The sequence below is a fragment of the Neltuma alba genome, unplaced genomic scaffold, assembly GCF_004799145.2.
Source record: "Neltuma alba isolate B1F8T4 unplaced genomic scaffold, ASM479914v2 tig00010068_pilon, whole genome shotgun sequence".
NCBI classification, from domain to species: Eukaryota; Viridiplantae; Streptophyta; class Magnoliopsida; order Fabales; family Fabaceae; genus Neltuma; species Neltuma alba.
Window position 1 is genome coordinate 353,005 of NW_021635027.1, and position 22,208 is coordinate 375,212.

At 34.2% G+C, this 22,208-nt stretch overlaps 2 protein-coding genes across 2 annotated transcripts; one reads left to right on the forward strand and one right to left on the reverse strand.

Annotated features, from left to right (window-relative positions):
* The first annotated feature begins 2,420 nt into the window (after nt 1-2,420).
* Nucleotides 2,421-7,670, forward strand: LOC114754075 (uncharacterized). The gene is made up of 6 exons (XM_028942818.1): nt 2,421-2,683; nt 4,137-4,467; nt 5,269-5,353; nt 6,220-6,306; nt 6,386-6,619; nt 7,349-7,670. The coding sequence occupies exons 1-6, from the start codon at nt 2,514-2,516 to the stop codon at nt 7,423-7,425; spliced, it is 984 nt and encodes a 327-aa protein (XP_028798651.1). The 5' UTR covers nt 2,421-2,513; the 3' UTR covers nt 7,426-7,670.
* A 5,997-nt stretch (nt 7,671-13,667) lies between these two features.
* LOC114754085 (65-kDa microtubule-associated protein 5-like) lies at nt 13,668-21,642 on the reverse strand. Its single transcript, XM_028942826.1, has 11 exons — nt 21,464-21,642; nt 20,842-21,045; nt 20,198-20,437; nt 19,900-20,115; nt 18,088-18,243; nt 17,822-17,981; nt 17,443-17,594; nt 16,411-16,498; nt 15,152-15,225; nt 15,005-15,079; nt 13,668-14,150 (listed from the first exon to the last, which is right to left on the reverse strand). Exons 1-11 carry the CDS (start codon nt 21,530-21,532, stop codon nt 13,887-13,889), a joined length of 1,698 nt encoding a protein of 565 aa, XP_028798659.1. The 5' UTR covers nt 21,533-21,642; the 3' UTR covers nt 13,668-13,886.
* Between the last annotated feature and the right edge of the window lie 566 nt (nt 21,643-22,208).

Genomic DNA, 22,208 nt, shown 5'->3' on the forward strand with positions numbered 1-22,208 from the left:
CTGGAAATCTCCCTTATACCCTCACATTGAATTATTTGCTTGGCGGCTAGCTAAAATTATAATTCCTACTTCTATCTTCCTCAAGCAATGTCATCTGGCCACGTGTGAGGCATGGTCCTTTTATTTTTCCGCTAATGAATCACTTGAACATCTTTTTATTTACTGTCCTTTTGCTCGAGCTTGGTGGTTTCGATTTGCACTTGGTTTGAAGGTTGACTCTCACTCTCATTAGAACATGTTGGAGTGGCTTTGTTTCTAGGTAGATAACCTTAATGATTCAATTTCTGTTCTGTCTCTTCTTCCTTTCCATATGTTGGAAGCCTTGTGGTCTGTTAGAAACCAGATTTGCCATGCAGGAAAGACTTTTGTCCCTCAATAGATTATCACAACGGTGACGACAAGATTAGCTCAGTCAGTCATGGCCCTCATATCTCCTGCCAATGTCAACCTTCAATCTTGTATTGATATCCCCAACTCCTTCCCCGTACAACTAATGAGATCTGTTAATTATAACTACTGGACCATTTTCCTTGAACTCTACACAAAGTGGCAAAGTACGTGTATAATTCGCATAACCATCCTTTTTAATTTTGCCCCAGCCTCGGTGCCGATGTTTTGTTAGCTCATAAAACCATCTCATGCTGAGATCATTATGCTTGATATCCATCCCCGGTGGCATATTTCATACCTTCTTCGGATGTTCAATTTCTCCTCCGACCGTTTATATGTTACTCCATCAATCCTTAATATAAGACATATTTAACTAATTTGATTAGATTAAGAAAGTTAGGTATGTTAGTTAATTATCAATAATATGACATGTTTTTTCTAAAACATTATGATTATTTTCCGTAATATCCGCCCTCCCTTTTCTATTTGATTATAGTTGAAGAAGTATTTATAGGGATAATTTAAAAAAAAATGATAAATATAAAAAATACGCTTTATATTTAGGATTAAAACCAACTCAATAATTAAGTTCTTAATCCGGAGGAGTATTACTTTTTATGTTAATGCGAAATTCATATTTTCATTAAGAAAAACGGTTTTTGGGCCTTTAGGGTATAGATGGCATGTTCAGACAAGAGGAAGGAGGTGCAGTGAGTTGGAGGGAAAAGAAAAGCAGGGCATGGGCAGCGAAGAGAACAGGTAAAGAAGAAAAGCTGAGCTCCACAGAGTCACAGTCTCTTCGCTCGCACTCTCGCCGTCCCATCCGTCCATGTTGCCGTCCTCATTCCAGCTCCTGCTTGCTCTGTTCTCCCCCTTGCGCTGCTTGCCCTCTCTGCCTGGTCTCTTACTCAGCAAGTAATTTTATTTGAATTAATTATTCTTCCCCCTGCCTTCACCTTTGTGCTTCTCGTCTTCTCCTTCCATCATCTTTCAGTGAGAAACCGTGCCGGAATCGGCTTTCCTCCCCTACCCTTACTATCCTTTTCTCCTCCTCTACCCAAGACTACACCGTTTTGGGCGAAAAAATGGGGTTGATCCTTTTTGTTTTTATTCTTTCTTATGCTAATAGAATACTGAATGCATTCAAAATTAATTCAGGAAACCGGATGTTATTGAAAAAATAGTTCAGTGGGCAGTTTTCTAAATACTAAGTACTACTGAAAAATAATTTTGGATGTCATGTGTACTAAAAATTATTTTAAGATATTAGATCCACTAAAAATTAGTTTAGTATATTGGGTGTTATTAAAAAAATATTTCAAAATGCAGCATGCTAGATATTGAGTACTATTTAAAAAATATTTTTAAGTACGAGAAAAATTATTTTAGGATATTAGATGCTAATAAAAAATATCTGATTCAAGGACGTTGGCTTGAAGGGAAAAAAAGCAAAAGGGATCAGCTTTTATTTTTTTCCCACCTGAAACAGTGTAGTTTTGGGCAGCGAAAGGGAAAAGGATGGTAAGGATAGTGTTGGAAAGCTGGCTCCAATGGCGCCGTGACAGGGTTTATAGATTATAAAAAATATTTGGATGGATATCAAATCAAAATTTTAAAAATAATTTTATAATAAATAAAGTAAATACATAAAAAAAATTTGTCTTGATTTGTTAAAAAATACTTTTTAAAAATACTTTTCAGGTGTGCTAAACACCCTCTAAAAAATATCTAGATAGAATCAAAATTATAATTGTAATAATATTTTTATAATATATAAAATAAATATGTAAAAAAATTTGTAAAAAAGTTACTTTTCACTAAACCCAAACATTCTCAAAGTCTAATATCAATTAAATTGCACGGCTGAGATTATTTGATAATCAACGACTTGGATGTTGCCGCTAGAACTGTGCGTTTCGAAGACGAGCACTGCTGGCTCAAAGATTCGATGAGCGAGCAGGGCATGCGGACCCGCTTCCGGGTCACCCTGCAATAGCCCCGAATCAGCGCCCTTGCTCTGTAAAGTTTCTTTCTATTCTTCAATAGATTTCTGGGTAATGGTTTTTTTTAGCGGAAAGCTGATTCTGTGAATAGTTTCATACAAGCATAGGAAAAGTCCTGAAATGGCGGGAATAGCTATACTTTTAGATCTGTGGCGAAAAAACCAAAGCTTTAACGCTGGCTTGTATTCCGCCCGGACTTATCAATCTACTCAGTTCTTCTCTGCCTCTGCCGCCGCCACTGCGGCCACCTTCGCCGCCGGAAGCTCTTTTGCCTCACGGGCTTTGTTCGGGTATGCTATCTCTTCATTTCTCGTAGCCAGATGTACATCCTGCGTTTTAAAAAAATTGTTGAAACCGGTGATGGGAAGAAATAATTTGTGATTAGGGGTTTCAATTCAATACTCATGATTAACGTATGCTCTTCCGGGAATTAAATGTACTTATTTGCTTTCTTGGCGATGGAATTTACTAGTTGATCGTTTTGGAGATTTAGTAGAGCAAAGGACCTTAGTTATCAAACACTAACATTATGTGAAGTTATTTGTTTATTTTCTCTTTTTCGCAAGATACTGAACATTATAGTTTAATTCTTGCTAGTTAAGCATTATGCTAGTATTACAACTACTCATTTGCTTTTGCATTGGTTATGGTATGGACTATCCCCCTCGGAAAAATGCGAAATAAGAAGAAAATGTTATATATGTGAATGTTCGCCCGGTGTTTGCTCGTCAAAGGTGGATTTGCTACCTATTTTGGGGGAATTGTTGACTCACTTTTGTGTTTTTTGAGGAAATTAGCAAGGAAAATTTTAATGAGGATCGGTGATGTTTCTCTTAGTGTCATCTTTTGATTGGAGTGCACCGATAGAATCCCTTCAAAACCAATTTTAGTCCCAGATTTACATCTGAATATAATATTATTGCCTGGGTTTTTAATTAATGTTCTCTGCCTTTAAGCTGCTTGTTGGGCTTTCTTTCTTGTTTGTTCAATGAGATCAGATGGATTTCTGGAAGTGATGATTTGTGTGACTTATTTTCCTGTCATAAATTCTTCCCTTGCTTAGTCTACGAACCTTTCAGTTTTTCATATAAGTTAGATGCCTAGAAAAGTTAGTTAACTGAATTAGGGGCTCAAAGATTTGAGTTGTGGGCATGGGTGCACATGGAATGGAAATCCAGCAAGCTCCATCCTAGGTAGAATATTGCAAGAATTGGGTTGGAATTGGGGCCCATCAAGGCCCAATCCTCTTATTTAAAAAAGCAAAAATATTATGACTTCCATGACAATAAATTTTTTTCTGAAGAAAATCATATTTTTAAGGGATTCATAAAAAAACATTTTTAGAGGGCCATTGAATAATTTGTATCCAGTAAAAAAGATACCTGGCTGGCCTGGGATACTGAATTTGCAATCTAGACTTTCTAAACTAAGTTAAAACTGGGTCATGCTCAAGGCTGGGTTGAAACTTGGTCTGTGCATACTTCATACTTTTAGTAATTCCACTTACCCTAAGTTGAATTTCCCCCCTAATTTTTTAGCTTCTATTGTTTAGTGGAATTTTGTTTAGAATTTATTTTGTGTGGATTACTGCAACTGGAATATGAATATCTATTAATTTGGTGAGCTGTAACTTAGATAAATAGATCTACCTCATCTACAAATCTTTGTAGTTGCCCGAAACGAAAAGAAAGAGGGGAGAAATTTGTTGACATTTTTCCTTTCATTTGACTATGTTAAATTCAGGTCACAGGTGGCTTATTCTGATGCTGGTGCAGCTTTGCCTGAAGATTACATTTCTAATATACAAAGTGCATCTGAAAGGGTTTTTAAAAATCACGCTCTGCAGTATAGTACAAAACAATATGATGTCCAACTTAAGCCTCTCTTCTCTGCTTTTGAGTTGAGGACCTTTGCATTGACATCCTTAAGGTCATTTTTGATGTATTATTTGCCTCTTTTGGAGCCCCGTGTTAACATGGAAGATGATGATGACTCTCTGGAGGACAATCAAGAAGATCGTCATGTTGATCTAGTTGTACCCTTCAAAAAGTCAGTGATTCAAATTATACGAGAAGTAAGTTTACCTTATCTTTCCTAGTCTAGGTTCATGAAGTATTATCTGCTGCAAATGTAACTGTTGTGTTAAATTGTCATCAATGATCAATGAATTTTTATTATTTATTTTATCAATGAGTTGTTAGGAATGTGGACATTTGTTACAATTAGTTCATTGACTGATCGAAGCAAGCTTTCAGTCAGAGAATTCAGGACTATCTTTCATTTATTTATATATAACGTATATAGTATGTGCTGTTCTCTAAGTTAATCTACCTGCATTACCTCTTTTCTATTGTTCTGAAAGGGAGATTATATAATAATTGGATTGATATTTTAAACATTTAACTTTTCAATGTTGTTTTAGGCACTGCATTTTACAAAAAAGGTTCCTGTATATTGCATCTATTATTTCTTATATCAGGATACTTTCTCTCAAAATAACCTAATTAGTATTTTTAAACAGTTAATGCAATAGTATGTTGTACATGCTATATCTATGTGTGCATTTGCACTTGCATGTGTGCGTGCCTGAGTGTTGTTAATTTAGGGTTTTGTAATGACCCATTTGGTTCTTCCACAACATTTGTTGCATTGGATAACCTGTATTCTGCTTAAGCCTAATCTATAAACATCAATTTGATGCTAGGGAACTTTTACCTTCTATGAGTTCACCTTCTAAATTAACAAAGCTAATTTTTACTTGATAATTCTATACTATTTCCTGTGGCTCATCATTCTGCATTTGTCCATTCCTTTTCTTATGTTCATCAAATATTTAAAACTGGTGATGAGAAATATTTTTTGGATGCCATTGCAGTCTACTGTTGTGACCACCAGACGCATTTTAGAAAGAATTGCTGTTCATTATGTTTCACAAAGAATGGCATGGAAAATTCTTAAAGGTAACTGTTATAGAAAAGAGCATGTTTTTTTCACCAAAAAAAAAAGAGAGCATGTTTTTACTTATGAGATGCTCTGTGGCTGACATAAAGCAACTTCCATCCAACAACAAGCCTTATCTTACTAGGTGGGATCGGCTACATGCACCGTACAACATTATTGTGCTCTATTAACAACCAAGCTTTCAGATATGTTGTTGATCAGAAAGTTTTGTTCAATGACCTCATTGAGCGTTCTCCTTGTTCTTCCTCTGCTCCTTTTTATAGGACTCTAAACTGTCTCATCTATCATTCTCACCAGTGCCTCTAATGGTCTTCTCTACACATAAAGCAACTTCCATGATAAATAAAAAAGTTTATCAGCCAGGGAGATAATTATTTAATGTGTTATCCTTTCTGTTAGGTCATCTATATAAACATAAGCACACCTGTTTTGAGTCACGTGAGGTCCTTGACATCAATTCTGTGATGAGCTGATGACACACTGTTGAAATGTTACACGTGTCTCTGAATATAGTGCCTTATTGGGGTGCTAGCATAACCTGGACATTCCACTAAAAAGGAGGGGAAGGAAGGGGGGGTGTGGTGGGGCAGCTTGAAACTAGAATTCTATCCCGATGATATTATTAAAATTCTTTCCCAAACTTTTTCTTGTATGTCACATGAATCATTTCAATAATAATATAAGACGATGCTTCTTGCTTTTTCATCTGGAATCATATCACTAGTTGAAATTTTAGAATTTTAAAATTCAAATATTATGCAGATGACAAGAGTTGTTTGTGTGTGTGTGTGTCATGTCCTGTGCCCGAGTCAGTGCATATGCTTGACAGGAACTACTGAGCAGCTGCGTTTTCTGTTCTGAACAGATGTTCCTCAATCAGCTGCTCGCAAGGCTGGAAGGCAAATGCCTACTTTGGTTTACATATATTGCGTGAGCAGAACAACTTTCAGAGGTCAAGACAACTATGAGTTGTTGTTTCCTTATGGTATTTGCTTGAACTTTAGATTTTAACTATCTTGACTTGTGTACAGGGCACATGCTTGGAGTTGCAGCGTCATGGATCGTTCAAGTAGGGATTGATTTATATCGATTCTTTACTTCTGGATTCAAGACTTTACAAGAGGATGATGATGAGAAGCAAGTTGGTGTTCTTGCACAGAGGGTGTCTGTGGCTGCTGTCAGGTGTATTTCATCCTTAATTTTTGCCTCCATTGGGGCTGGAATTGGTGCCACCCTTATTCGTCCTTCACGTGGCCAATGGATCGGTAAGATCATGATTTCTAAAGGAAAAGATTACTGAAATACTAGAAATCATGAGTACATTTATTTTTACTCGGCCATGGCACAACTAACACGTCTGATGCACAGGCCCAAAATTTACTTTTTTGGCTTTGGAAATGCTCTGGACACAATTAGGACATAACTAGTGAAAAAAAGGGGGAAATGACAGGAAAGAAAGGAAGATAAGAAATCTAGAATGAGAGGCTTGAAACCCATCTTTAGTTGAATAGATTTTCTTGGAGAATAAAAGTGGATGGTACTTAACATACAAGATAAAGTCTTGCATGTATATCGAGAGTTGAGTTTTGAATACAAAAATTGCTAAAATATTACAAAGCATACACTTATTTTGACTCTGCCATGATATACTGGTGACACATGTCCGATGCACATACCTGAAATTTGTTTTTTGGTCGGCTGGTCACGGACATGCCCTGGACAAGGTTTTAGACATAACAAGTGGGGAAAAAGAAAAAAGAGAAAATGGCAGGAAAAACCAGAAATCCATCTGCTTATTGAGTGGGTCTCTTTTTTTTTTTCTTTTTGTTTGGGGGGGGGGGGGGTTAATGCCACAAGGTACACAACCCACAAGATGATGTCTGTTGTCTGATGTCCATACACGAGTTGCTGTAATTCTGTGACTAAGCCGTGACTAAGCCATGTCAAGCTGATTTAACCGTCTTTCTTTCCACTTTTAAATTCATATTCTTCAGGGTGTGCTGTTGGTGATTTGGCTGGTCCTGTTATTGTAGCCGTCATTGCTGACAAATATTTTCATGTGACACTTTAGTTCTGGTACTGGGTTATCTTTCATGAGCTCAATTCTTTAAGCCGAAGCTTGTTTATGATCCAGCTTTTACAGTTTACACTAGTTAGATGTACATTTTTTTTAATTGCAGCCCCTCTCAAGGGGGTTTGCCTTGTCTTGATGTAACAAAAGCGACTTGTAGCATAAAAGAAATGCTTTTCCATTGGACATCATTACTTTTAAATGGATATTCATCAACTTCCAGTCATATTAGTTAGTATTTCAATGCATTTTGTGCATTTACTCTTGATTTATTCTTGCCTTTTCTCGTTTGAACCATGAAAAGTGTGCATGCGCCAACGGTTTGCTACAGGAATTTTTGCACATTTTTGTGAGAGAGGATAATTGATAGCTGATAATGGATTGGAAATTTGGATTCAAAATATCACGAGGTTTGGGAGATTTTTAGATATCATTTAAGATTATTCTTTTCAATCATATGGTGTATTAATTTGTGCTATAATTTTAAATTTCTTCTATTCCCTAGTTATAAAGCAGGAAGAAAATATTTTATTTGATTTTATTTATAAATTTTACTTTATTTTTCATTTACCATCCAGTAGACTGTTTTTTCCAAAAATATATATTTATTAAATAGAAGTAAAGTTAAAAATTTGTTAAATTTTAAGGCAAAGTTAATTGGGTTTAATATTATTCTTGATTTGTATTATAAAACATTATTATGCAGAGAATAATATGGAATATATTTCATATTTTATTTGTGTCCTGTTGAGATGAAGTATTTTTTTTATCTTATCTTGAATAAAATGATAGTCAATTTCAATGTGTTTTTGCATTCATTTAACACCGAATTAGAAGTTATGTGTAAGGCTGTTTTATTGTCATACCACTGTTTTGCTAGTAACAAGGTTTTAAGACCAATCTCTTTCAGTAACTAATGTATCCAAACTATCTCAAACACAGATTATGTCATAGCTCTATATTCTGTCTCTACATTCATTCCACTGTGACACCATATTTTGCTTCTTGCTCCTTCAAGACCTCAAATTTCCTCCCACATACATAATATCCTATAGTCGATCTTTTCATGGCTTTTGAACTACTATGATCAGCATCACAAAAACACTCAATATCTTTGTGACCATGATCTCTGTACAATATCTCACGGCTTAGAGACCTCTTAAGATAATGAAACACATGCTCTAAGGCTTCTCATTGTCTGACAATATATGAGACCATAAACTGGCTAAGTACACTTACTAAATAGGTGATATCAGAATGGGTCACAATAAGATAATTCAATTTTCCAATCAATCTCTTATACCTCTCAGGATTTTCAAACGGCTTCTCTTAGCAGCATCAACGGGATTCTCAAATGATATGCTTCCATCAGTGTCAAGTAACGGGTTAGAAACCATAGGGGAACTGTTTGGTGTAGCCCTTAGTTTTTCAGTTTCCTTCAGCAAATCAATAACATATTTTCTCTGAGTCAATAAGATGCCTTTCTTACTTCTCAGGACTTCAATTTCGAGGAAGTACTTCAACAAACCCAGATCTTTCGTTTGAAAGTGAGAATTAATAAAGGACTGGAGTGATGAGATCCCCGAGATATTACTCCTTGTAATCACAATGTCATTTACATACACAACCAATAGAAATCATGCTAGTGTCTGTCTCTGATAGAACATAGAGTGGTCACACTTACTTTGACACATGCCAAACTTCTACACAACAGTACTGAACCTGTCAAACAATGCACAAGGACTCTGCTTCAAGCCATATAAGGATCTCTTGAGGCGATATACTTTCCCACACTCCCTTAAGCAACAAAGCCTAGGTAGTTGCTCTATGTAAACTTCTTCAAGAAGATCACCATGCAAGAAGGCATTTTTGATATACAACTGATAGAGATCCCAGCCATAGGTTGTCGCCATAGAGATGAAAAGGCGAACAGAGGAGAGTTTCGCTACGGCTGAGAAAGTTTCAAAGTAATCAACACTATAGGTCTAAGCATAGCTTTTAGCAACCAGGCAAGTCTTAAGACGGTTAAGGATACCATTAGCTTGAGTTTTAGGGGTTAATACTCACTTACACCCAATAGCCTTCTTTCCTGCTGGTAAATCTACTAAGACCGAGTACCAGCTTGGTTAAGGGCCGCCATTTCCTCCTCTATAGCAGCACACCAACCCACATGGGGTAAGGCTTCATGAAGGGTCTCAGGCATTGAAATAGTATCTAAGGAGGTAAGAAAAGGCATGAGACGCAGGGGAGGTGGTTATATGAAACAAAGAAAGAAATAGGATGAGTGCAAGTACGTTTACCTTCGCGAAGAGCAATGGACAAGTCAAGTAAAGGATCTGGATTGGGAACAGGAGGTGTCTTAGAGTCAGAGACAGGGTCAAGCTCAGGATTAGAGATGCTCAACTTAGGATCTGATAATGAAGCAGATAATGGAGGACCAGAATCTAGGTCGGTGACATTGGTCTTCTTCGAACGTCTTGTGTAAACATGAGACAAGGGTGGTTGAATAGGTACCTGACTAGGAGTTGGAGTCGGCAGCGGCGACGAGGTAACAGAGTACATCAAAAGATTTATTAAATAGAAGTTGCAAATTTGTGAAATTCTAAGGCAAAGTTAATAGGGTATAATGTTATTCTTGATTTGTATTATAAAACATATTAGAAGTGAGCAATAAATAGGATTACAAGAGTATTTTAAAATTATAATAGACTGAACAAACCAACCCCCTATAGTTCATTGACTTCTAATCTCACTAATGTGGTTTCCAAGTTTTGACCCAATTTATTAAACTAGGTCAAAACCATGGTTTTTCATGAAAGTAATACTACTTTTGGTTCTTAATATAAAACCTAATTAGCTAATTTGAAAAAATTAAAAAATTGTTAAATTATTTTGAAGTATTTATATTTATAATTTTTATTCAAATTAATGGGCCTTATTTATAAATTAATATATAATCTAATTATTCATGTAAGTATTTTTTTAAAAAAATCATGTAACATATACTACAGTTAAGTAATTTAGTAACTTTTTTAATCACTTCAAATTAGTCAACTGAATCTTATATTAAGGAATATGGGTGGTATTTTTTTTATATGATATTAAATCTCAGCCATTTAAAGTTGATTTGATGGTGAAGACAAACAAGTAAAGGAAAGTGAAAGGTAAGAGAAGTGGAGAGGCTCTCTTTAGCGGTGAATGAAAAACCAGACAGGGTCGACTGGTTTGGACCGAAAACTAGTGAAACAACTTGAAGTTTGGTTTGGTTCATAGATTAAATTGGGGAACGGTTTGAACTAATCAAAATCGGTGTGAACCAATAATGAATTGGTTTGAATGATTATGTTGTTATTGGTTCTATTTTTCCTCAATTAGCTTCTAATATCTGAGTCATTATAAATATGAATGAACTTTAGTGATGCTTTTGCTATCAATGATTATTAATTTTAGTTATTAAGAAATCATAAAATGAACAATGTTGTTATACTTTGCTATTAATACAATTAAACTATTGTGTTTCCTTGTATTTTGTTATTAGTGATTTTTAATATTGTTGTATTTTTTTATTTTTAATTAAATTATATTATTTTAATATGATAAATCTGATTCTGAGTTGATCTCGATTTGATGTACTAACTCTTAAACTAGTATCTTGACTAGTCACCAGTTTATGCCATCCGGTTTATTTGTTCCTTGCGCTTTAGCGACTTGTAACATCACTAGGTTCTCTTTTTTGTCGCGCCTAGCCGGTTTACTGTATCCCCTTATTTATGTGGGAAGTTAATATTTTATGAAAGATCAAAACCTGTGTTAATGGGATTTGTTTAACTGACAAACCACCGCCCTTTGATATACTACTTTTCATAAACTAGGACGAAAAGTGTTCTTTTAGTGACGTAGAAAGTCAGAAGAAAGTCAGAATTGTATGATAAAAGTCACAATTTCCCAAGTCAAGCATTGCGCGCGCCCCATACACACACACAGAGAGAGATATATATATATATATATATGTACATTTTTCCAATACTTAATATAAAACATAATTATTAGATTATTTTAGTCCTAAATACAAGATCTATTTATCATATTTATTAATTTTTCTAAGTTACCCATGTAGATATTCCTTCAACTATAATCAAGTAGAAGAGACAGAAAGAATATTAAGAAAGATGATTATGGTATTTTAAGAAAAATATGTCATATTTCTTATAATTAACTAACTTATCTAACTTTCTTAATCTAATCAAATTAGTTAAATAGGTCTTATATTAAGAACCGGATGAGTATATATATTACTTCGTATTCTTAATATAAGGTTAAGCTAACAAATTAAATTTTAAAAAATTAAAAAACTAAAAAAATTACTTTAAAATATTTATATTTATTATTTTCAAATTAATTTGTCTAATTTATAAACTAATATATAATTTAATAATGCATTTCAAAAAGATAATATAACATATATTATAATTAAATAAATTTTTTTTGAATTAGCCAGTCGAGTCTTATATTAAGAACCAAAAGTAATATATGGTATTATTTGGACCTGAGTTTGATACCAACAAGGTTCAAACTCATACAATCATATTATATCCATTCACATGCGAAGTCAAAATTTTATAAAGTATCAAGATTCTTTAACCGATAAATTACCACGCTCTTATAGGCTACTCTCCATTAATCCACATGAAAATTTTTCTTTAACTGGCTCTACATCTAGGACCGGAGGGAATATATTATATAAAGTTTGAAGCAAGTCACATTTATAAATAACGCGTCATGCTATATGTTTGATCAAACCATGTAGCATGTAAGAGTATGAGATTGGCAACATCACCATGATGACAAAGCTTTCTCAATGAGTTTTCAATGGGAAGCTTGACTCTAACACTATTGGTTAAGGCTTTTGTACTTTTAATTGATCCATAATTAAACGAACTTTATACTTTATATTGAATTTTGTTATTAATTTTTAATTTTGCTTTTAAACACTATTTTCAATGGTGTTTTGATGTTATTGAAATTCGTTTACTCTTGAGCTTAGGATAACTCCACATTCTAAAGATTAGGGATACGAAAATGTTCACATAACATATATAATTTAAATATCCAAATACTAATTTAAATTTCAATCTACATATATGTATGATTTATGATTGTATATGACAAAACTCACATTAAAGTATTTTATAAAAATGGTTGAAATATGTGAAATTTCCGATAAAAGTTATTTGAGAAATCAATTATGATCAACTATTTTAAAAACTTCGAAAAAAATTTTTATAACTGAAACGAAAATTAATTTGTGAAAGGTTTTATGTAAAGAGCTATATAAATTAATTATTGCTGGCTTCACCATATAATTTACCATTCACATTCCAGATAAACAATAATATTTGAATTAGATTCCATGCCTCTATTTTATTATTTGGATGAACATACAAGTACTCGTTTAGCTCCTCCTTTAAAAAATATATTTGTGTTTTACAAAACAAAGCTAATTTACTTTGTATTGTGTAAAATTACTTAACAAAAATAAGTTAAAATAAATGCCCTCTAAAATAATTCCTACATCTATAATTTTGATATTTTGGTGATCATCTAAACCAATATATTCCAGGAAAAATGACCTAAAAATACCACTTAAACTCCAAAATGCTACAAAGATCATGCTTCTTGTAATGATATTCACTATTCTTGTAAAGTTTTGGACATGTTAGCATCACTTTTTTGTCATTTTAAAATTCAAGTGATATTTTTAAGTAATCTTCCCTATATTATATTCCATAATTCTTTTCAACCAAACCTATCAAACATCACCTCTTTGTTTCCCCGGAGAACATTACCTCTATTTAACCAATAGAAAAGGCAAAAAAGAGTGGAAAAAAAAAATAACTCTAGATCTTTAATAACTCATATTTAGGCCCAAGAAAATTTTATATTTTAACTTTAAAAATAAATAAGTAATAAAAATAAACATTCGTAAATAATAATTATAAGTATTTATTTAGAAAATCCCCTTACCAACTCCGTATCAAAGGGGGCTCAGGCGCTTGGCTCTATACCTAAGGAGTAACTAATGGAGTGACAACCTTGCTGCCTGAATGGATTAGCAACAAAACAATGAAGCCTGCAAAGTAATGCATATTGAACAAGACATTCAAGGAAAGAAACTTAAGAAAAAAGTCTTGGGAATTTACCATCCCTTTTGTTTCTGAGAAATTGACTGAATAGACATATTATACTAGAATCAAGCCCCAATAATGTCATTCTTTATGATTCAAAAAGACCTGTGTGATCTTTTATGTAGATTACGCCATATAACGATATCAACAATCCATGTCCTCACGTATATAAGAAGATAAAGAGCAGTTTCATAGAGAAGAGCCTATAGGATGTGACCATTTACAAAGATTAATGATTTACAAAATATTCCGCCAGCGTAACCATGTAAAGAATCATTAGTTGTTCCCGGCAATAGAATCATCCTTCTGAAGAGCAACATAGTTCACTGGAGCCACTTTATTGACCCTACCACTTTCTCTACGTTCCTTGGCGCTCAAGGAACCATAACGGCTTGAAGGAGTGAGCATCCGGCGCCCAATGGGTGTCCCAGTTATGTTGTTACTATTATTATTCTGACCGAAGGGTTTCTTTGTTGTAGACTTCGAACCATAGAGTCCCTCTTGTTCTACAGCAAGTTGTTCTTGTTGTCGTCTCAGCTCCTAAGAAGATCATAAACAGAAATTAGAAAAACATTAACCATTCAGGAAAATTCACACAAAGTTCGTCAAAACAGCTAGTCAATTACCAAGTTCTTTTCTTTTCTTTTTTTTAACCATGGTCAAATACCGAGGTTCGAAACATAAAAAAGCCAAAGTCATCACAACACATAGCAACTATTGCAGCCAACTTTCCAGCAGAAAAAGGAGTAGAACTTTTGAAACATGAAGCAGACCCAATGAAAAATCAGATCAACATTGTAGAAAATTTATATGGATTAATCTTTCAGACGTTTGTATATTATTGAGTTAATTTGATTCACTTTGATGCATTTCTTCTATTAACCCCCAAACAGAATGGGAAGGGGCATGACCAAGTGAACAGAAAAAAGTAGAGTTGCAGTAATACACAAATAGCTCTATAGTTTTTTTTTTTTTGTCTATTACAGAGTGTAAGTTTCAACGTTTATGATTTATTAATAATGCAGCTTGCTATAAAACTTATTTTATATTGATTTTTTTTTTTGGTGAAATATTTTATATTGATTTTGATTCTACGACAACTAGCATGAAAGATATGGTGTGTCTCGTATCTGCATATAATGATTGTAGAATAAAAGCAGTGGCTGTAAAGATTGATGTTATCCCATTGGTGACAGCATACTACCTCCGGGCCTATCGTTTGTTTCTTATAAATAGGCCCGAATGCAGTATATACCAACACAGATGGTAGTATGGGGAAAAATCATATACATTTTGCGCCCTACAAGACAACGACTACTTAAATTCTTATTTTCTGAATGATGGAGATTAGAGACTAAAAATTTAAAAAAAAAAAAAATGACAGCAAGCAATACCCGAGATTTGCGCTTCTCTTCTTCTCTATGTTGCCTCTGCAAATTAAAGTCATTCAAGCTTTGCAGCAACGGAACCTGAAAAGGAAATGAATTGTTGAAAAATCAAATAATCTCTCCCTTTCAAAAGAGGAAGAGTACGTTCATTACCTTGTCATATAAGAAAGGTATTCCTTTTTCCGCCTCCCAGGCCTTTACTTTTGCAGTCAAATTCTCGACTATAGCTGGTCAACAAAAGGTCTCAAGACAAAATAATGTTAAACCAATGGAACAAATAGGTATTGCAGGTTATTAGGTGGAGCTCCTTTGCATCACGTGTGCATTTTATATACATATTTTTCATTCATGTGTTCTCTTTACAATCCAATCTCATGCTGGTATTCTTTTTTTTTTTTTTTCAAAAGGACTGAATGCATGCTGCTTCATATGTTTATATCCTCAAGAGGAGAGATCTATGGCGCCAAGTCAGCCGTAGCATAACATTCTAAGAATGTTACAGCCCACAACTTTTAGCCAAGATTCAATAGAATATCAGGCACTGAGTAGGACTAGGAATAATATTTTAAGAGCTGTTGGCTGGCTACAGATTTGTTAGTAAATCAGATCCAGAACCTTATATGGAAACTACTTGAAATAACATTATCAATGATAAGTTTGTGAAATAATGGGGAAAAACTCAATCATCTAATCTCAACATATCAGTGACTTCCTTTTGAAAAGCAAGACAAAGGGCAAACACTTCACTTGGAAACAATTCTGAATGGCTTACACTAGCTCAAATTTCTTCACTTCTTCCGTGGGTCTACTATCTACTATCTCACTTCGCATTTGGTGTTATGATTTAGGTACCACTAACATAATTGCTGGTTTCCATGGCTTGCGATGGCTTTCATAAGCTTTCTTGATTAAAAATTCAAGCATAATTGGTTGCCAGTTTACATGGCATTGGCTTTCTTATTGGCATGAGGGTAGTATCATCAATCACAAAAAACATGGAGAGAAAAAATTGAAAAATGTGAAAGCTTACATGGTTTAGGTACCACTAACATAATTGCTGTTTTCCATGGCTTGCGATGGCTTTCATAACCTTTCTTGATTAAAAATTCAAGCATAATTGGTTGCCAGTTTACATGGCATTGGCTTTCTTATTGGCATGAGGGTAGTATCATCAATCACAAAAAACATGGAGAGAAAAAATTGAAAAATGTGAAAGCTTACATGGTTTAGGTACCTCTAACATAATTGCTGTTTTCCATGGCTTGCAATGGCTTTCATAAGCTTTCTTGATTCAAATTTGAAGCATAATTGGTTGCCAGTTTACATGGCATTGGCTTTCTTATTGGGATGAGGGTAGTATCATCAATCACAAAAAACATGGAGAGAAAAAATTGAAAAATGTGAAAGCTTACATGGTATTTTGCTTACTAGGGTCCGAGCCTTTTCTGCACGTTTCAAGTTTTTGTGTGCTCCTCTTACCGCACTATATCGATTTTCATCCTGATAAGAGAGTCAACAAGGTAAATGATGCATATAAAGATAAACTTTCTTGTAAGATTCTAAAAAATGGATCCAGAAAAATCCCACAACTGGTGTGGAATACAACATGTATTTGATCATGTTTACCAAAGAAATCTTAGACAATGAGTCACTTGAGATAAATTCAACTTATCAACCTGAATTGCCAAAACTCTTCCACTGCTTCACATGTTAACATGTTCATTTTGTTTAAGACATGTGAATGATCCCCGAAGTAAAAACATCATGTATAGCTCATTCTTGAGAACCTTGAGCACCTCTTGCGTCCTATGTTTATACGATTTCTAACAGATCAAAATCTAGTCATTCGCTAAATTAGAGTTCCTATAGGATGTTCACACCAATACCAGCGTGTGAAAATCTATGGGCTTTTCCATCCCTATCAGTAAATGGCAAAATGGGCTACTCTAATAAGTCACCATATATGTTGCAAAATAGTCTGAGTGTGTGTGTAACATGTAGCTGAAATCCAATCATCTATCGAGCTGAAACCAACATAAATGAAGTTGCCACCCATAACTATGCTTTTTCCTCCCTACTAGTAAAATTTTAGTAAATGGAAAAATGGATTACTTTAACAAGTCCGCGCAGATGTTGAAAAATATAGAATCACCTTATCTTAGGTTTGGGCCAGACCAGCATTTTGGTAAAGTTCCTAGGTTCAATTACATTCCTAAGGTAAGAACATTCCCCCCTCCCCAGAACCAAAAAAAAAAAACTTAAAAAGCCAACCAAAGAGAAAGAAATTTTGCCAAAGGCATGTAGTATAATCCAAATTAAAATAGTGTCATATGCCAAATAATCAATCACTAATTATATTCCTAGTTATTAATAAATTTCAACTGCTTTATTTTGGCTTTCTTTTAAGATAACAGATTTCAAAAGAAACATGAAAAGATAATTACCCTTTCATATTCATCTAGCCAATTTTCCTCCTCAGCAGCCAAGTGCCACTTCTCTACCTTATCCAAGATATCCTTCCTGCTTAGAGCTTCCTCTTTTGCTTTTCTGATTTGATCATCCATGCTCTGAAGCAAATCAGAAAGACTAATACTACCTGAAAATGTATAATTTAAAAACAAATGGTTTATCACATGAATTACACGAGGTTGTAGGCCCGCCTAAAAACAGCCAAATCAAGAAATTGTAGAGTAAACACAAGTGCTCAAGAGGCAGATAGGAATTAAATAAATGGCTGTCGAAAATTTTCATAAACTTTTGAGAAAATAAAATTTTTTAATAACTTAGACTTTACGAAGAGAGAAAGAAGTATTAGTCAAGAACCAGATTCTATGAGGTCAGTCAGAATCTGTTTAGCCTTAACACTATCCACATCCATGTGAACTCCTCTGTAAATTTGTTCTAGCTCATTCTGCCTCTTAAACACCAAGTCCTTTAGCTTACTTCCTTTCAGAATTTCCAAGCGCTCTACTTCAAGCTCGGCCTAAAAGGCATTAAACAAATCAAGAGCAGAAAAATTAAATATCATTCCAAGGATTCTTACAAAGTGAAGAATTACAAGATAAACTCAAGACAAAAGGAATTTTCACCTGCTCAATGACATCCACAGAAAGACACCCTTGTTTTGACACTTCATCAACTGACAATGGAATTAAGCTAGAAACATGGCTAAAGTCCTTTTGCTCATCAATTGGTATTTCCATGAGATTCCACAGCTCTATTAAGGACCTAGCAAGCTCTTGGAGCTACACCAAACCAATATTGCATTAATGAACCTTTGTGAAGCTTTTCAAAATATAGTACCGTATTTTAAAATTCAGGCACAACAAATTGATAATTCCGTCAACAAAAGCCATTAAAACCTAGTATGTATCTTCACAGCTTGACATAATTACATGTCAGATTTGGTAAAAGCTCAACGAGGCCTAGCCTGGCCCATTCCCCCTCTTATATTAGGTATTTTATAAGAGAAAACTTTCTCCTTTGATAGCTTTCTTTTTGCTCAAAAAAGAAAAGTTAATTTGCAAAGTAACATTCAATATTGGTAAAATGATTTAGCTATATGTATTATCCACTGTCACGTTACCACACTCATTCATCAATGAAAGATACAATACCTTCTAGTTATATTTTTCAAGAACATATCATTTTGCCAAAAGAACATAATAATTATCCACACAACGTATGAATGCAACCCATCAATATTTGATTTTCCTACTTCAAGCTTGTGACAAAAGAAAAAATTTTGTTTTATGACAGCTTTTCACATCCACTACTAATCAAAGTTGGGTTTTTGAATATGTGCTTGCCATACTTCAGTCAATTCTCTAGATGATAGGAACGTCGCATATTTTCATTATAATCATGGACACTAGCACATAATGACAAATGCGGTCCTGCTAAGTTCAAATTCTACTTCTTTTATAATTGAGAATAAACTAGTTCTTAATGAGTAAGGACACTATTGTACGTTCTCCTTAGTGAGTTAATTCTAGGGATGATATTGTAGGTTCTTCTCAGTGTCAAGCATATAGATAGAGGCACAAGTGCCCCATCTATCGTAAAGATATGAAGTATTCATTCAAAAGGTCAATACATTCTTCTCTGCATTTTCTCTGATCATTCCTCCCACAACTTTACTAACATTTATATTAAAAAAACTCATTGTGCTATTTGACTCAATGGCCATTAAAGAGAGGGCCTCTTCAGGATACACAAAAAGACTAGGCAGATTTGTTGCATGTTTAATTTCCTTCCCTTCACCCATGTAATCTAGTTACGGATTATGGATTTTTTTTCATATATACTCCTCATTTTCATCTTTCTTCACTCTTAATACAAGTTCTTTCAACTAAATGATAAACAAATGATAAGAACGTTGAGATTTTAGGAAGCAGTTGACAAAGCACGCAAGTCAAAACTCAAGCAAAATAATTCAATGCAAGACGTGTGGATGATCAAGGTGCTTATCTCCTTTAGAAATTAACACTGAATATGGGTATAATTTCTTGAAGTAATTTAGTGCTGACAACCCAATGATACACTCTCTCCAGTCCTAAATGTAGGAGCTAGCTAAATAATCTACAAACACTTACAAAAATAGCTAATTCAATTATTTGTAAAAAATGGGTATTGGTTTTCCTAAACTACCACCTTTAATCATTAGCCTTGGAAATTAACCCCCTAGTAATGGAAAAACCTTTTGATGTGTGCAAAATTATAAATTTGGAAAACAAAATAGATTGAAGTATTATATTTCGGATCAAAATAAACCTCTCAACTAGATCCTATATCTAGAATCAAAGAGAGTCTAACTATTGCTAAGGTAGAAGCACATAGGGTATGCAAAGACACATGCATAAGCCCATGACCACTATTTCATCATGAACATAACTACTCACCTTTTGCAGCCTTTGTTTCTTATCCTGCTTTAATGAATGAATAACCTCAGTTAATCTGGCAAGTGTGTCATTGCTGATGCTTTTTAGTGTATTGTCTGACGAGTCACCCAAGCTAGGGTGGATTCCATTCAATGTCTTCAAAAAATCAATCGACATTACTACTGAAAGCTCATGAATAGTACTGATATGGCTATTCACCCTCTGTAGGCGCAAGATCTGCATATATAAAGGAAGCAATACTAAGAAAATACAATTTATAGAATTACAAATAGTTTATTTAGAATGCCTTGTGGTTCACCTTTTCATTTTGAAGTTCTTGAAGATGTGACTTAAGTTGCTCCAACTTCTTTACTGTCAAATCATCAACTTCCTGTTTTTTGCCCTCGTTGGATGGGCTGCACCCAGCTATTTCAGCACTGATCTGAGAAATCTGGAACAGTATCTTTGTAAATTCTTTGATTCGGATCTGCTTCTTTGACCTCAGCTCCTCTAATACAGGTCTAACCATAGCTATTTGCTCCTTAAGAGTACCTTTTCCCTTTAAATGAACAACTGAATCAGTAGAAGAGAGAGCTTTGTAATTTGATTAGCATAATGTTAATTATGCAGAGGAACACATAAGAGATATTGAAATCATCAAACAGGTGATAGTTGCAACTATAAACAAAAAATAGCAGATAAAGAAGCAGAAAATAGTGGAATTCTTATAGAAGGAACTTATGGAAACTGTAGAAAATAGCATAGGCAAGAAAGGAGAATGTTTTCCTAAAAGTTTTATAGAATTGTTAGACAAATCAGGACCATGTATGCCACCGGAAAAATGGCCTTTAAGTACTGCTAATAGTCTTCTTTAACACAAAATCTTTTGCAAACGGTGGTACAAGAGTTCATTAACAGTTATCGCAGTTGAAAGAGCAAGAATAAAGCAAAATAGCAACAAACCCGTGAAAATGAGGCACTCTCCCCAAGGGTAGATAAAATATTGGTGATTTCAGCTTCTGCGTCACTTAATGACTGGTACAGGTCAGCCTTGTACTTTCTTGTTTCTTCAACCTTTCGACGGTAAATATCAAGGCATTCTTGCTCAAGTTGAAGAAGCATCTTGTCTCTATCGCTATCACTTTCACCAATTTCATCCCATATTATCTAGGGGGGAAAAAAAATAGTGGATCATGACTCCTTACTTGGGTATCTCGCATATCACAAAAAAGAGCAAAAATAATCCATAAAGCTAAAATCAAACTGTAAAAATTACACAGACTCCAAAAGGTAACGAGGTCAATAAATCCCCAAAAATTTGAGAACCTGCATCAATTCTACCACCATTAACAGTTTCTTTCTGAAAATAAAATTAACTAAACAAAGGCCACAAAAACTCAAACTCCATAAGATCACCGAGAAATACGGAATGGATAAGCCCCTCTAGTTAAAAAAAGAACAAAATTCATTTCACTTCACACTTTCATCGTTTCTTTCAATTTAGTTACGCCCAACATCTGGCAAGTGAGTAACTTCATGACTGCACTCAATTAGTCATCATTTTAACCAAAGAAAAGAAAAGAACCTGCAAATGGTTGAGTAGAGAAGCGCAAGTGGTGCGAGACGGCGAAATTGGAGGAGGCAGGTTTGCCATTCTCGGAGCAAACAAACGTAGAGCAGAGAGAAAACCAAGCACGAGAGAGACAGAAAGAACCCTAGAAATGAAATGAGAGAAATCAAATCAGAAACTGCGAGCGTTGCGGAATGAAGGAGCGTTTATTTTGTTGATATGATTTCCTTTTTCGTTTCCTAATTCATAATTGCTTGCCAATTGCTTCTTCAGTTCTTCTGGATTAGAAGGATCGCAGGATCGCTTTTGAAATGAGACCACGGAACTCAGCTTTTAAGTTTTGGCGCCAAAATGTTGTGCTCCTTTTTTTTCAAATATATATTCGGTGTTTGTAACAATGAGATCAAAAAAAATAATTACAAAACACATTTTAAAAATTATCATTTTTAATTCTGAAATTTATTATTACAAACTGCCAAGATTATTATTGAGATTTTTTAATAATTATATTTCTTCTTAATACTTAATTCTCTCATTTTTTTCCGTCTCAAGTGTCATCCTAGTTATGAAAAAGTTCCTACCAGTATATTATTTTTTCGTATTTCATAAAGTTTAAATTTTTAATAGTAAGCTACATTATTTATAATTTATAAATTTGCATATAACAAAGCACTAAAAATTCAAAATTCAAAATGTTAAGAGGCCAAGAAAAAATATTGAATTTGGACCAAATTATTCCATCTGTTTTGATATCTAATAA